At 43.8% G+C, this 16564-nt stretch overlaps 1 protein-coding gene across 3 annotated transcripts in view; it reads left to right on the top strand.

The window, feature by feature from the left end:
• Window positions 1-16564, top strand: part of Otud7a (OTU deubiquitinase 7A) — a 324086-nt gene that overhangs the window by 262426 nt on the left and 45096 nt on the right. For 2 of the 3 annotated variants that reach the window (XM_029480172.2, XM_029480170.2), the window contains one exon: window positions 2625-2846. In XM_029480172.2, the coding sequence (XP_029336032.1) occupies window positions 2625-2846 (222 nt within the window). The remainder of the gene's footprint in view (window positions 1-2624; window positions 2847-16564) is intronic. The other variant, XM_029480173.2, reaches the window with a different exon arrangement.

Genomic DNA, 16564 nt, shown 5'->3' with positions numbered 1-16564 from the left:
TTCTTTATCCATTCTGCTGACAGCTACTTGTGTTCCTTCTGTTTCTGCACTGTTGTGAATTACGCTGTAAAGCACGTGGGAATGCAGATAGGTCACATGGATGTTCTTCTCTTTGGTTATACATCCAGTATTAGAATTACCGAGCTTTAAGTGTTTGAACTTAGGTTTAACACTCCCCTTCCCTACAGCTGTATTTCTCCTCAGGGAACCTTCCAGAACTACTGTTATAGAAATTGCTTGTTTCTAAGAGCTATCCCAATTGTGGCTGATGCCCAGCTATTGGAGGAAGGAGGGGAGGCAGTGCTTATTGGTATTGGAGTACCTTGGCTCATGCTATCAAATATGTGAGCTAAATGCAAGAAGCAATGGGGGTATCTCCCAGTGACAGACAGCTCAGACCTCCCGTTCTGTCTCTCCTATTCCTGAAAGCCTCTGTTATTTCATTTCTCTTTTTGATTTTCCTCAACATATAAGATAACCTAATCATATTGTTTCAGAATGAAATATAAGTGAATTGAAGCCATTCATTCTGAAGCATGCAATCTCCATGCCTTTCTGTTGATTTGAATGGGGAAAATGCATGAGGTTGTCAAGGCAAGCCTCTGCCTGACAGTCTGTTTTGACAAAATTGTGTGAATGCCATTTCTGGCCACTGATATTATAAATGAGGCTACGTAGGAAGTCCTGCTCTGAGGAAGGCAGTGGCTGCTATTTTCCCTACACAAAGGATGCTATCCTGAAAGGAGGTGAGCTACCTTAGGACTCTCTGGAAAACACTCAGGAATTTGACACAGGGTTCTGACCACAGTCTCACTCAAACACTAAGGGTCCTTTATCTCTGGAATGAATAAGAGGACTTCTTCCATAAGAAGTCCCATGCCACAAACACTGACTCTGTAGTGACTGTTCCTACATCATATGCTCCAGGATTGTTATTTATGGCCAGAGCATACCTATAATCCCTGCACCCAGAGGCTGAGACAGTAAGATAGTAAATTCAAGGCCAGCCTTGGCTCTACAAAAAAAAAAATACATTTCTTATTTATGTTAACATTACCCATTAAACACTAGTCTCCTCTTTAAAGTATGCACCAAGAATACAGATGGATCCACTTTAGATTACCCAAGTTCCAACAGTTCAGACATCCTCCTCTGTGTTTCTCACTCAGTCTTTGGGCAGAAAGTCCACAAAGAATAAAACAGAGTAGAGCATGGTACCAGAGAGTTCTGGGACAAAAGAAAAAGCGTGTACAACCTCCATCTGTGTGTCCCCAGGATGCCCACATAGAAACTGCTCATCAGAGAAGCATAAATACAGTAACCAAGTGTCTGAGAAGCCTAGCCACTCCAGTGCAACCTGAGCTTTAAATCTATAAATGCATGAAAACAAAGATGGTCTCCCAGGTCCCACTCAAGGCTGGGCGAAAGCAGCTCTGCGAGTGGAATTAAATGGAGATCAGGACCACAAGCCCTGCTGCTTGTCAGTGGGTGCGCAGCACTGCTCTCAGTGGTTCTGTGACTCAGCTGAGGAAGAGCCACACCCCAGGTTTACTCCAGCAGCAGGCAGAAAATAAAAAGGCTGCAAGCTAGAAAATAAAAAGGCTGACTTGTGAAAGGTGTATGTGTGTTTGTGTGTGTGTGTGTGTGTGTGTGTGTGTGTGTGTGGTATGCACTTATGTTTCTATATGTGTACACTAGTACAGTATAGTGTTCTCATAACTGTATCTCTGTATTCATATTATATACTTGCTGTGTAAATATTATATAGCATATGTAGTGTACGCATATCAATGTTTATGTGTGTATAGCATACACATAGTGTGTAGTGCATTGCATGAGTGTATGTTTTAGGCTATATGTATCCACATTTCTAGTATCTAGTATATTTGTGTACCTGTGCATGTATATATATATATATATATATATATGCATGTATGCATATATATATATATTCATCCATGTATAAACTATATGGTGTGTCCCTGTGTATATGTGTTTATAAATAAATGTATTGTCTAAAAGTGTCATGTTGAGTCTCTAAATATGGTTCAGTTGTTAAATGAACTTGTTGCTCTTGCAGAGGATCCAGGTTTGATTCCCAGCACACACAAGATGGTTCACAACCACCCATACTCCAGTTTCAAGGGATCTAATGTGCTCTTCTGGCCTCCTCAGGCACCAAACACACACATAGTACACATACATACATTCAGAGAAAACACACATAAAATGGATAAATCTAATTTTAAAAATAAGTAATAAAAGTGTCATGTGTATTTATAGACCTATTTATTAGTAGTTCTGTATACAGTGTGCACAAATGTATGCAGTATACATATTTACATGTAGGTGTGTATTTTTATCGTACAATATGCACATACATTTGCACTTATTTATATAGGTATGCTTGTTTATATAGGTATGTGTGTTTATCATGTGTTCATAAGTGACTTATATGTGTTTATGTGAAGCAGTTTGTGTGTTGTGTATTGATCTACATCCATGTGTATGCATATATGTGGGATGTGCTGTGTGTACATGAGTGTTCAAGCATGGATGCATACACTCTCAAGAGTCACACTTACAGTGACATGGTCCCTGAGGCTATCCTTCCTTCTCATCAGCAGAGAAGCGCCTGTCCCGGGGGATCTCCCATGCCAGCTCAGCCATAGTCTCCCTGGCCCGATCCCACGTGGCAAATGAGTGCAACAATGAGCAGTTCCCACTGGAGATGCCCATCTATACATTCCAGCTGCCGGACCTGAGCGTATACAGTGAGGACTTCAGGAGCTTCATCGAACGGGACCTGATCGAGCAGGCCACTATGGTAGCTCTGGAGCAAGCAGGTGAGTGTGTATGCTTCCTACAGGCTCCTGTTCCTTAGCAACCCCATTCATACGCACCCCTACTCCTGTAGAGCAGCCTGGCACTCTTTCCCTATTAAGCAGGAGAAAGATTGGGGTTCTTGGGATTGGCCATCAGAATTCTCCATTTGTACCATCATTGCTCTAAAGATCATTGTACTCTGTCACAAAGCACTGGCAGGGTGTGGGGCCAGTGAGTGGGGTGCAGGTGCCTCTAAGGTCATTTCCCTTCTTCCTGAATCCCATCTTTCCCTTGTAAATAAGCACCATTGCTTGACCCTGCTTCTCTCTTCTACATCCCTCATCCCCATGGGAGCTGAAGAAGGATAAGAAATATGGTTGAATTAGAAGAAAAACAGGTGTCCCTGCCATTTCCTATGCACATGGGAAGTTGAAGTCCTGTACCCAGAACTTCAACCTCCCATCTGCAAAGCTGACAATGCTGATGGCCAGGGGGAGCTCTGTGAAGACAGGCATGTGTCACTCTTTCTGAAATCCCAGTCTTTCAGGAATTTCACAGAAAGTGGAGGAAACACAGAAGTGGATTGAGTTTCCAAGTGTCTCAGATGCCAGGGAGGAAGCCAGATGTGTCCTCTTTGGGTTTTGTATGAATACAGTTGACTCAAAGCAAATGTCTGGATAGATGTAAGTTCTTCCTGAGACAAGACAATACCAGCATCATCGCTTGCATTATAAATAATTGCAAAGTTGAAAATCAAAGGACTTCTCAGATATATATGCAAAAGAGTATGTTCTTCCCAAGCACTTCCCAGGAGGGCTCCGCTACCAGCATGCACTGAGGGTGTGTCCCCAGCAGTGGTTCCCACTGCTCCTCAGAGAATAGGAATACAAGGCCTTCTGATTCTGACTTGGCATTCAGCCAGCCCTTGCCATGTCAAGCCTCCATTTCCAGAAGCCTGGCTGCGGGTGTGACTTCCAGGTAACCTGCCCCAGTAGAGAAGGGGGAGAAGCCTCAGAGGTATGACATCTTAGCAGACAGCAGAAAAGGTGTTCTGCTGAGAGCCTCAGTCAGCAGCATCCACTAGGAAGTGCAACTCAGCTCTTGACCAAGACATAGTGAGCATTGCCATACATCCCTATTTTCAGAAAAAGGTAAGAGTAGGATTCAGAGGTTGGACATTGGTAGTCAAGATACTGGCATAAAAGAAGACTAACAAGATGGCAAGATTCAGAAAAGGGTATGTGTACCAAGCAATGTGCATGGTTTAAGGATACCAAAGACTAGTGTCATACCAACAAATAGCCTATCAAGGCCATTGCTACCCTTGTGCCTTGCACAGAGGGGAAGGATAAGTAATTGTGTGGAGAGAGATATGACCTTGGGGAGAGGAGATGTTGGAGAAATAGACTCTAACCACAGTCTTCCTCTACTGTGCAGACTAGCCAGGACATCACACTGGCAACAAGACAGTGGTCAGGTGATTGTGGACACATCTGTTCAGAGCACACTCTGGGTGCTGAGCTATGGGCACAAGCGTGGTAAGGTGGGTCTTCAAGGTGAAGGGAAAGCAGATTGGACATTTTGGCCATCTCACAGTTGCAATTCGTGAAGTGTTCACTGGCACAACAAGGGTCTGAAGATCAAGCTCTGAATAGGACTCATCACACCTCTGGCATCCTTCACATTACAAACAGGGTATAGTTGAGGAGTGGGCAAAGCAAGGTGGTCCCTGGGCTAGGGGAGCATGACCTGACCCAGCCTATCAACCATCTGACATCTCTGGACTTCTGTCCTCTGCCCTTAATCAAGGGCTACCATTAGAGTCCCTCTGAGTCCTGACTCTTCCCTAACCCCAACACCTTTGAGTGAAGAATCTGTTGCAGCTCCTGCATCTTGGTTCTTACTGGTCTATTGATGGGGAAGGTAGAGCTGTACCTTAAACACAGGTGCCACAAGTTGAGGGACCAGTCCTCCCCAGCCTTATGATCCTGGGATTACAAACAAATTTCTACACATGACAGCCCTGACCTGGTCTTCTTCAGCTAAAAATGAATCTTCAAAGAGAGAAAGGAAAATGTCTTCTATGCTTTAGTAACAATCCTGCCATTGAGAACTCAAGGATGCATCCATTGTTCCACTCAGTGACCTTACTGCATCCACACATAAGACTCAGAGGTAAAGGGTTTGGGAAGGCACAATCCTCATCTGGGAGATGACCTCCACGTGAACAAGATGTCATAGGGCCAAAGGACAGAAGCATACCTATATAATCATGGTTTCTACAGACACAGGAGATTGGAGATAACATAAATATTCAAAATGCCTTAAAATTGGCACTATGCCTGCTTCCAGTGGAGGATAACAGGACTGGAGGGAACCTACTGAGAAAGTCTAAGATATGACAGAGGTATTCAGGCTTTGAAGTCAGCCTCTACTGACTGATTTTCCCATGGGCTGTTACATCTTGCATGCTTATACTTTTCATCTGATCAGTTTAATAGTAGCTATCAAATGAAGACAGAGTCACCCCAGTTATACCTGTATATGCTGCCAAAAAAAAATTCCTGTGCAGGTTGAAGACTATTTCTACAAATCAAGTGGATAAAACTCTACCCTGGAGCTGATTATATTCTGGTATGGAAGAAAGATAAGAGCTAGGCCATACATGTTAAATGAGTAGTGACTAAGGGTTGCCATAGAGATGCTGGGGGCAAGGTAAGTGGGCATAAGGTAGGAGGAGGGGCCTGTGCAAACCAGAGGGAGGAGGAGCTGGGGAAGCAGTCAGAGCATACTATCACAGGCTGGACATAGTTTAAACAGTAACAGGAGCTATGTGCACAGGTGCCACAGAGGCTACAGGAGTGGAGAAGAAAGTCAAATGGATGAGATTCAGAGCCTAGGGAAGCATTCATGTTCTGGGGTCTTAACTGTAAATACAATATACAGCCTCAAGAAGGTTTGGGGCAGGAGAATTGCAGATCTTGATTAGCATCTAATGAATTCTGGTGCCAGCCAAGGATGGAGTATGACGTTGTAAAGAGACGAATCAAGAGGGATGGGAAAGATGCAGGTGCTCTAGTAGATGATGGTAGCAATGGGAGCGATGAGAAGTCAGTATATACTAAGACAGAGCAGAAAACAAAACCAGGGTATGGTTTGAACCTGAAGGCCTTAATGAGGGAGTGGCTGGAACTATTATAGAAGATTTAAGTATGCCCCAAGAGGGTTGCCTCATTATGTGAATAGGTGACATGCTGGGAGCAGGCAGTAGTTAAGAGGTTGCACTGTTAGGCAAAGCCTGAGATTCCTGTAAAGTTGCTGAACAGCCAAGCAGGTGACTTTGAGATTAGGGAGAGATCTAGGCTAAGAGAATCATCATGGGAGTTTATGATATATGGTAAAATTTGTGAAGTGGGATAATCTCTTCAGTGGGTCTTCGGTGGAGCCCCTGTCACCACCCTGTGTAGGATAAGGATTCTGTATGATTCTGACGCAAAGGCAAAAAAGACACTAGTCTCTAGCTGGGGTTGTCCAGCACTGAGAGCCTATGAATGGGAGAAGAATCCAAAACAAGATGGAGAATGTACAGTCTAATAAACTGAGAAAGCCAGTGGCTGACAGCAGCCAAAATTAAAAGGAAAAGGGGCATACCAAACAGGGAGGACCCATGATGCCAATGAGCCTTGTGCACTAGGAATTGCCCAGTGGGTGAACTGCATTCTCTGCACGTCTGTTACTTTTACATCCTGAATAAATGAGCTCTGTTTTGCTGTAATGACATATCTGGTCTAATCAGCCTGGTAGTTAAAGGTTTGTTTGGACTTACCTTGTGGAACATGGTCACATGATCTTTGTCCTAGTTACTTTTTCTATTGTTGTGATTAAACATCCTGTCAAAAGCTACATAAGAGAAAAGAGTGGTTAGGTTTTAGCTCAGAGTTCTAAGGTTCCATCTATCATAGTAGGGATATCATGGTGCCTACGCTCCAGGTAGCAAGTCAAAATGTTGCCCGGGGATCATAGAGCTAAAGGAACGTATTCAGCTAGCTTCCTTTTTATGCAGTCCAGGACCCAAGGCCAGTTTCCGGGTGTGTCTTGCTGTATTTCTTATGTATTTATTTATTTATTTATTTATTTATTTATTTATTTATTAGATATTGTCTTCATGTACATTTCAAATGTTATTCCCAAAGTTCCCTATACCCTCTCCCCACACTGTGCTCCCCAACCCACTCACTCCCGATTCTTGGCCCTGCCATTCCCCTGTACTGGAGCATATAAAGTTTGCAAGACCAAGGGGCCTCTCTTCCCATTGATAGCCGACTAGGCCATCCTCTGCTACATATGCAGCTAGAGACACAAGCTCTGGGGGGGGGGGGATACTGGCTAGTTCATATTGTTGTTCCTCCTATAGGGTTGCAGACCCCTTTAGCTCCTTGGGTACTTTCTCTAGCTCCTTCATTGGGGGCCCTGTGTTCCATCCAATAGCTGACTGTGAGCATCCACTTCTGTGTTTGCCAGGCTATGGCATAGAGTCACAAGAGACAGCTATATCAGGGTCCTTTCAGCAAAATCTTGCTGGCATATGCAATAGTGTCTGCGTTTGGTAACTGATTATGGGATGGATCCCCAGATGGGGCAGTCTCTGGATGGTCCATCCTTTCATTTCAGCTCCATGTCTTGCTGTCTTATCCCTCTCAACTAACCTAATGAAATTGTCCCCTAGTCTGAATAACTTCTCACAAGTATTCCCCAGTGGAATTTCAGAATTCCTCTCATGGGTGATATCAAATCCTGTCAAGTTGGCATTCTCCATAATCACTGCAACCCCCACCTTGAATGAACTTGATAACCAGAGCTAATTCCTTTTAGTCACTACCTTCTATACCTTGTCCCCATAATCTTATGACCATCTTAAATAACAACTAACTAAAATGCGTTCAGTCCAACTTGTAAAGTCGTCAGTCTTTAAAAATTACAACACCTTTTTAAAGAAAACCCCATCTCACCTGAGACTTAAGGAGCCTCTTAGCTGTGTTCTCCTATAAAATCAAAAATAACTCGCATATTTTCAGCATATAATATACAGGGTAAATATCCCTATTTCAGGACATAGAATGGGGACATAGAGAGGAGTGGACAAACCAAAGCAAGACCAAAATACAGGATGAAAAAACACCAAATCCCACAGCAGTGGGGCTCATGGTGGAATCGTCTGGACTCAAAAGACTTGTATAGCACCACCCCTCCAGCTCTGCTCCCTGTAGCATGCATATCCTTTCTCTTAGGCCACCTTTACTTTATCTTTCCTTGGAAGATGTCGAATGGTCCTGGGGTCTCAGACACCCTACGCTCTCCACCATTCTTGAGCCTGAACCTCCACAGTTTCATGCAATGGCCTTTCCGGGGCTCCTTGTGAGGACTCCAACTCTTCTACACACTGCCTGACTGAGCCTTCTCTCTGAAATTGTACAAAGGCTCGTGGCCCCTCAGCCTTGCATCTTTCATGCTTGCAAAACCAGTGCCATAAGGACAATGTTGCCAAGTCCTGCTGCCAGCACAAGCTGGATCTTTACCACCTTGTATTCTGACCCTGGTGAGGTAGCTGCTTTTGAGGGCCAGGGACCCCTTCAGAGTGGCAGTCTCTGTTCTCTCTGTCAGTTGGTGCTGTCTCCTTTCAATGAATGTATATTTTCACTAAATAAACTCTGACAGATGAGGTCTCACTCTCAGGACACTTCTCCTGTTGTCCCAGGGTGGGCAATGAACTATGATTTTCTTTGACAAGCACAGCCTCTTTTTCGGCACCCCTTGGCTTCAGAGTTTAATTTGTTCAAGTGCCTTTCTTCCTCAACAGACTGCATGTCTTTATACACAAATTTTTAATCTTTTTCATTGTCACTGGATAGGTTTAGTAAAAAGTCAGTGCCACAGTTCACATGCACTCTTGTCTTGAAATCCCATCTGCCAAACAAATTAATCCATGATCTTTAAATTCAAATCCACGCAAGTTCTCAGAGCAGATTGAAGCCAGATTGTTGGCCAAAGTAGCTCATTAATGGCCTCTGGCCCAGTTCCAGATAGAGTTCTTTTTTGTCTCCGAAACTTTATGAGCCAGCTTCTACTGGCCATTTCTTTCAGAATTCTTGTCTTCCAAGCACCTGACAGGATGGCCCATTAAGCTCTATTTGCAGTATCCAAGGGCTTGGCCTATAGTCCCAAACTCTTCCATATCCCACTCACAACAGAGTCCATCACCCTAAGAACTACCATGTGCTCAGGCTTACCCACAGCCATGGTCTCAGTTCCTGTACCAGTTTTCTTACTTAGTCATTTTTCTGCTGTTCATTGCTGTGAAAAAAATATATATGTCATGACAAAGTGAGCTAAGGAAGAAAAGGTTCGTTCTGTTGGAGATGTCATGGAAGCAGGAACTCAAAGCAGCTAGTCACATGGCATTCACAGTCAAGAAGCAGAAAGGGATACAGAGAGATAGCTGGGTGGTTAAATATTTGCCATAAAGGTTCTCTAGACCACTACAGTTGTTCTCTTAGTAAACATTCATTGAGGACCTGCTGTATGCCAGATGATACTATAGATATCAAAGACTAACAGAAGGACATTTGTTACAGAATGTGACAGTCAGAGCTGGTCTTACCACATCCTTCCTTATCTCAGGATTCTAGAACATTCTAGAGTTACTGGATATTAGATGTGAGAAAAAGTGAGAAATGATTGGTTTTGTCAAAGACCACTTGGAAGACTATCGTCTTTGCTATCCAGTACTTTTCAATCTGGATGGATGGATAGATGGATGGATGGATGGATGGATGGATGGATGGATGGATGGATGGATGGATGGATGAATGGATGGGTGGATGGATGGACAGATAAGGGCATAGACATAGATATGCATACATACTGCTTATTTGTTCAAGACTGGCCAGAGACTCCGTCCTGTCTCCCCCTCCCCTGTATGTTCCATCCTTCACTGTCTTGTTCCAAATCCCTCTCGCTGCTGCTTTATTGACCATCTGACCACCCTCCTCCTTATAGATCAAGATAACCCAAGACAAAACTTTGATCAACCCAGAATCAAGAACTGACTTCCCCAAAGTCTCTTCACTTAACCATGGATTGTAACCTAATCACATAGAGTAGCATGAGGCCCATCCACCCTCAAGAAAAAGGGATTTCACCAGTGCACTTAGAGGTGAAATCTTAGGGCTACTTTAGAGATCTGCCTGCCACATATGAAGAGCTCTTATTTGTAGATAACTATTCTCCTGAGCTAAAAATCACAGTGAGATATTACATCATATTGTATATGTTGGGAAGCAAAGGAATTTTCCCAGTTTCCTGAGTGTTCTACTTTTAACCATTCTACTTGAAGCTGCATACTATAGTATGCAGCAGCTGCAGACAGTGCATGTATTTGGTTTCTAGTTTCTTCCTAATGATTTCAAGCTCCAAACTTCCACTGAAATTTGGAGGAAACCAGACCCTTTTGCAAGTGACAATCAAAACTGAGACCCTCAGGGGTGGGGTAGGCACAGTAACATCTGTGGTTTTGGTAGCAGCACCCAGCACATACTGGAGGTTCATGCAGGACTCTTATACATGTGTGCAGTAAATTAACTGCCAGCTCTCACATCAAACTCGTACCAGTTCCAAAATGACCTCCACCTGACAAAAATGAGCTCCCACTGAGAGTGTGGGCATCTACCTGTGCCTCCCCAAATGGCTGAGCTGAGGAGACCCCAGCTCTGCATGCTCCCAGCCCTCTCTGTGTCATACCTTCTAAGCCATCTAAACCATCACTCTCTCCTCAAGGTTCCCTGTTAAATACCCCATTCCAAATAGGAATTATGCAATTTCTTTCCCTAAAAGAATAAGTCACCAGTGCCCAAGGAAATTTCCCAAAGGAATGATCTTTCAAGGGCCAAATACAAAAGTATTCCGTGAGGTCAGGATACAGTGTCAGCTGTGCAGATGGAGCTGAGAGGAGTTATCTGACAAAGGCAGTGAACAGAGAGAAGCCTTTTTAGGGTTTTGCCCCTTGTAAAGTGTCTTCCTGTTTGAGCAGTGGGGCGATTTTATATACTCAGTGACATTACAGGAAAGCTTTTGACATACAGCAGTTGACTATAGAGTGTTCTGATTCTGGACTCAGTTCTGTCCCGTTGACTGATCTGTCTCCGGAATGCAATGACTCCACTGAGGTTGGAGACTCATGTCTTTCTGGCCAGCTAAGCTGATGGCTGGAGTCAAGGAATCCAGTGCCACATGCCTGCCTTAACTGCTTCTCCTCGGAGAGTTTTCTTTTATGTACCCAGGAGCTCTGCTGGACACAGTTAACTCTGCAGTCTGTGGGATAAGCTTGCTGCTTTCCCCCAACACCTCGGCGTGGCTAATGTCCAAGCCAGAGCATGTCTCCCAGGCATACAGGAGTGGAGGAAGCAAGCATAGCTCTGGGATCTGAACAGTTTAGAGGACTAGTGAGTGTCCTTGCTTTGAAAAACCTGCTCAGCATTAAACATCGTGGAAGAAGCCTGCAAAGTCAAATTCCTCCTCTGGATCTTCAGAGTTCTCAGAGATTCCAGGATGGACTACCGGCTGACCTCCACTTCCGGGCTATCCCATACCATCATCATCCTCAAGTAATAGCAGAGAGTAGGGCTACCAACCCCCATCCTTTTCACTCCTTCAGCCAAACCTCCTGCCACCTGAACTCAGTGTGTCTATGACCAGCCTTCTCCCTAACTGCCTCCTGCAGTTGTCAGTCACATGGGACGGTGGCAGATGGATCCCAAGCTCAATGGCCTGGGGTTGGACCTTCTTATCTGGACGCCCCAGGATAGCTTAGCCCTAAATAATAGTTTTCTTCTCAAAATGGTAAAAGGCCACACCCCTCCAAGTCTTGGAGGGTGACAAAATAGACTGACTTGACTCCTTGACTGCTGCCACAACACATGGCGGTCTCAGTTAGCTACGAGAAGAAAGCCTCCTTGGGCTCATAGTTTCAGTCAGCATGGCAGTGGCTACGTGGTGGGATTCGCAGCAGTGGGATCATGTGGTAGAGGGCCTCATATCTTTGCAGGTCAGTAAGCAGAACTTTTGGGCCTCAGTCCGAACTGACACTGCCCCCAGAGACCAATTCCTGCTAGCTAGGTCACACACTGAAACGTTTCCACAGCCTCTCAAAACTGTACTACTAGCTGGGAACAGGTTATTCAAAACGTAGACTGATGGGAGCTTTTCACATTCAAGCCACAGTCCCACCAGGATCGAAGGCTGTCAAGAACTATGGCTTGTTCCCGTGTAGAGCTACCTAGCTCTCTCCAGGGTTGCTGCCTGGACTTGCCAGGAAGTGACTGGAGCTGAAGCCTCATGCAAATCACCCCTTTTCTCTACACCTTTAGTTTCTCTGTACCTTTCAGTCAAATACTCTTTCCATCTTTCCTTCTTTGGAACAGAGTCTGTTCTTTATTATCCTGACCCCTCTCCTTTACAACATCCAACTGAAGCAGCTTCTAATCTGCCATCTTACCCCAGGGCTCTCCAAGTTCTTGGTCCTTATTAAAGCATCTGTAGGGTGTGTGTGTGTGTGTGTGTGTGTGTGTGTGTTTATGTTTTGTGTCACTGATGGACACTAGTATACAGGTATCTGAGGCCATGCAAGTACACGTAGAGCCAGAGCAGATATTGTGCCTTCCATCACTATCTACCCCATTGCCTTGATGTGAGGTCTCTCACTGACCCCGAAACCTGACACTGTGGCTAACCAGCAAAATCCCAGGACCTGCCTCTCTTTACCCCTCAGTGCTGGAGTTATAGGAGTGCACTGCCATGTCTGGCTTTTTTTTTCCCCATGGATGCTGGGCATTCAAACTCAGGTTCTCAAGCTTGCAGAGTAAGTGCATCCAAGTAGATGGGACTATCATTCATCCTGATCTTCCTGGGATGAGCTGTGTCTCCTGCTAGCATGGACAAGTTATTTACTCTTTACCGGTCTCAGTTTCCTTCTCTGTAAAATAGGAAGAGACAGAGAAGATGGAGAGACACACTCCCTGCTATATTAAAAAAGATAAGAAGGGGAAGCACTAGTTTTGGACAAACTGTAGGGCTCTTCCTCTTATATGCAGACTACCTGTCTCATTAGCATAATACCTGGCCTACTTTGTTTTCTATTGCTGTGTCAAAACATCATCAGCAAGAAGGGAGGAAAGGGCTTACTTGGCCTATGCATCTTGACCACAGACCATCCACCCAGGATAAGGACTCAAACAGGAGCACCAGCAGGACCTTCAAAGGACTGCTGCTCACTGATTTGTTCCCCGTAGCATGCTCAACCTGTTGTCCTATACACTCCAGGCCCAACTACCCAGAGGTGGCAATACCCACAGTGGGCTGGGTCCTCTACATAGATCGTTAATCAAGAAAATTCCCCCACATACTTGCCTACAGGCCAGTATGCTGGAGACAATTCCTCAGTTGAAATTCCCTCTTTTCAAGTGACTATAACATGTGTCAAGTTGACCAAACCTACCCAGCACACTCCCTTCCCTGTTTCTCCTGTTTGTTTGTTTGTTTGTTTGTTTGTTTGTTTGTTTGTTTGTTTTTCTAGACAGGATTTCTCTGTATAGCCCTGGCTGTCCTGGAACTCACTCTGTAGACCAGGCTGGCCTCGAACTCAGAAATCCGCCTGCCTCTGCCTCCCAAGTGCTGGGATTAAAGGCGTGCGCCACCACGCCCGGCTCCTTTCCCTGTTTCTCCAAGCTGCTCATGGAATGAATGTTGCTGGGATCCTTGCACCATAGATACAATTTAAGACATGGGCTAGGATACCTACATTCAGATTGAAGGTGTCAGTTATGATGCTGTGATGGTTTGTATATCCTTGGACCAGGGAGTGGCACCATCTGAAGGTGTGGCCTTGTTGGAATAGGTGTGACATGGTTGGAATGGGTGTGGCACTGTGGGTGTGGGTATAAGATCCTCACCCTAGTTGCCTGGAAGTCAGTCTTCCACTAGCAGCCTTTGGATGAAGACATAGAACTCTCGGCTCCTCCTGCGCCATGCCTGCCTGGATACTGCCATGCTCCCACCTTGATGATAATGGACTGAACCTCTGAACCTGTAAGCCAGCCCCAATTAAATGTTGTTTTTTATAAGACTTACCTTGGTCATGGTGTCTGTTCACAGCAGTAAAACCCTAACTAAGACAGATGCCTTTCTTATAACAAATCTTACCCTTTTTTTGTTGTTGTTGTTGTTATTGTTATTGTTGTTGTTGTTAATTTGTAGCAGCATAGTTTTGATATTTCCCAGCCTGGAACTTTCAACTTTTAAAAGTCAGGTGAGACAGATTGCTATTACACAGCCTAGAGACAGAGGGTTACTAAGTGATTGAATATTATTCCCACTTATGCCTCCAACAGGCCATCCACGGATACTGTTAATTACGGCCCCTAATTGTACTTCTCATTCAGCTTCAGTAACATAACTTGCAGGTGGTAAGAATGTACCCATTGTTAGCATAAGCATCAGCTTCTTCATATCCATTTCATTTTGTAGTGTGCACTTTATTACATGCAATACCTATTTCATTTACAGTTAAGGGCGTACTTAGTTTGCGCCAATAAAATACATCATTAAAAGAGAATTACTGAATATTAACCAGGCAGCACTGGGGAGCAGATCAGAGACCAGTTGAGACAAGATTGCTAACAAGCTTATTATAATAAACCTTGCCAGCATGCTGGCTCTAAACTGGATATGCTTTTGACAACCTTAATTTACAACTGAGCTGGAGTCTTTACCTTCATATCTTCTTGTTTTTATTTTGAAAGCATTAACACTTTTTGTTAAAAAAAAAATCAGTTGCATTTCTCTAGCTAGACATGAAATGAAGACAAACAAATCAGTGGCCTGCAGCTGTCCAACGCTTGCTAGGATTAGTCTCTTTTTCTATCTTTTGGGGATTTTTTTCCCCGTTTTTGAGACAGAGACTCACTTTGTTACCCTAGGCTGACGTGGACTCTCACTGTGTAACGCTGGCTGGCCTCAAGAAAGTACTATGGACTCACTCTCAAGTGCTTCTACTACAGATGTGAGACACCATACATGGCTTAGTCCCTTAAAAATGTCAACTGAGATGTTTCCTACAATGTCTTGGAATACCTATATTAAATGTTCTTATTCAAGTGAAGTTCACAAATAGTTGAAAGTTCTGAGGGGTGACTAAGTACTGTACTTTATCCCCCAAGTAAAATATAATTAACATAACATATAATGATGTATAGAAGTAGTTTTATATAGTATTAGAAACTTGATATATAGACATAATTCAAATTTATATACATACATACAAACATACATAAACATGAAAAGTATAAGTATAGATACATGAGCATATGTTAACTTGGTTCTTAAAATTGAACAATTTTAATATCCAAGAAGCAGCTTATAGATGATGTTTGTGTCACTTACATGGTGCATGCATACCATTGTCCGATGATCTAGGAACACATTCTCTTGAAAAGCCGTCAAGTGCAAATGTACTCTATCCAGATGGAACAGTCACCCATGGCAACATCTTGGTGACAGTGCCTGCCTCACTCCTGTGTAGCTCACCTCATCTTGCTGCTTTCCTTTTGCACCCTCATTGGGAGAGTCTGTGTAGGAGCTTCCCAAGGAAGAGTGAATGGAGATATCTCGACCCAGATCCTTGTGCAAAGACAGGCTGAGGTCACATATCATGCTGATTGTCCAAGATGCTATCCCAACCTATCAGCAAATGGTCCGTGGAGAAGTCCTGCTGCTGGGGCTCTTCTGTACAACTCCTGTTTTCATTTTTCTTGAGTAAAGACCAAGGTGAATTACTGAACTATATGGTTGCTGTGGTTTCAGCGTGCCCGCTAAGAATTCACATGTTGGAAGCCTAGGGTTGCAAGGTAGCAGCTGTACCTTTAAGGCATAATGTCTAAGAAGATGTGGTTTTTTTCATTTGGGGTACCACTCTCAAAAGGGATTAATGTAGTGACTATGGGTCCCTGGATATCTCCCATGATAATAAATCATTATAAAAGACTGAGCTTGACCCCTGAATTCTTCTGGATTCCTGTCTCAGTATGTGAAAGCTCTGTTCTCTGACATGTATCCCTACCATGATGTCATCCAGCCATGAGGCCTTCAGATACATCTATCTGGTCCTGAGCTTGCAGCCTCAAAAGTTTGTATCCTGCAAGATTTGGATGCCAACATTTCATCATGGGTTAGGGAGAGACTCCTGAGGCCCACCACTCAAGAACAGTTGGCAGTTGAAGGTGTCTGAGGCAATGGGATATCACTTGTTCAGTGGTATAGCCACTGGTAGGTTGCCCAAGTATCAGTAAATAACTCTTTGCCCATGCAAGCAACACTACACACATATATGCACACACACACACACACACACACACACACACAAGCACACCAAAGTTAAAGGGGAACTTTTTGGGATGAAGGAGGGTCTCAGGAGGAGACAGAGGAAAATGAGTGAGGGAGATGTGGATAAAAATGACCAAAATTTATATTATATATATAGAATATATATATGTATAATATATATGAATATATAAAGGAATATATATGTGTGTGTTTGTTTGTGTATGAAATTGTCAAGAATAAAAATATGCATGCTAAATAGATTGCTTTGGTTTGTTTTCAACCTCAGGTAATTTGTTATAATATATAG

Source organism: Mus caroli, unplaced genomic scaffold (assembly GCF_978045245.1).
Source record: "Mus caroli unplaced genomic scaffold, Mus_caroli_1 scaffold_8, whole genome shotgun sequence".
Lineage (NCBI taxonomy): Eukaryota > Metazoa > Chordata > Mammalia > Rodentia > Muridae > Mus > Mus caroli.
Note: the sequence above shows the minus strand (reverse complement) of the source record. Positions and strands in the feature narration are given on the sequence as shown.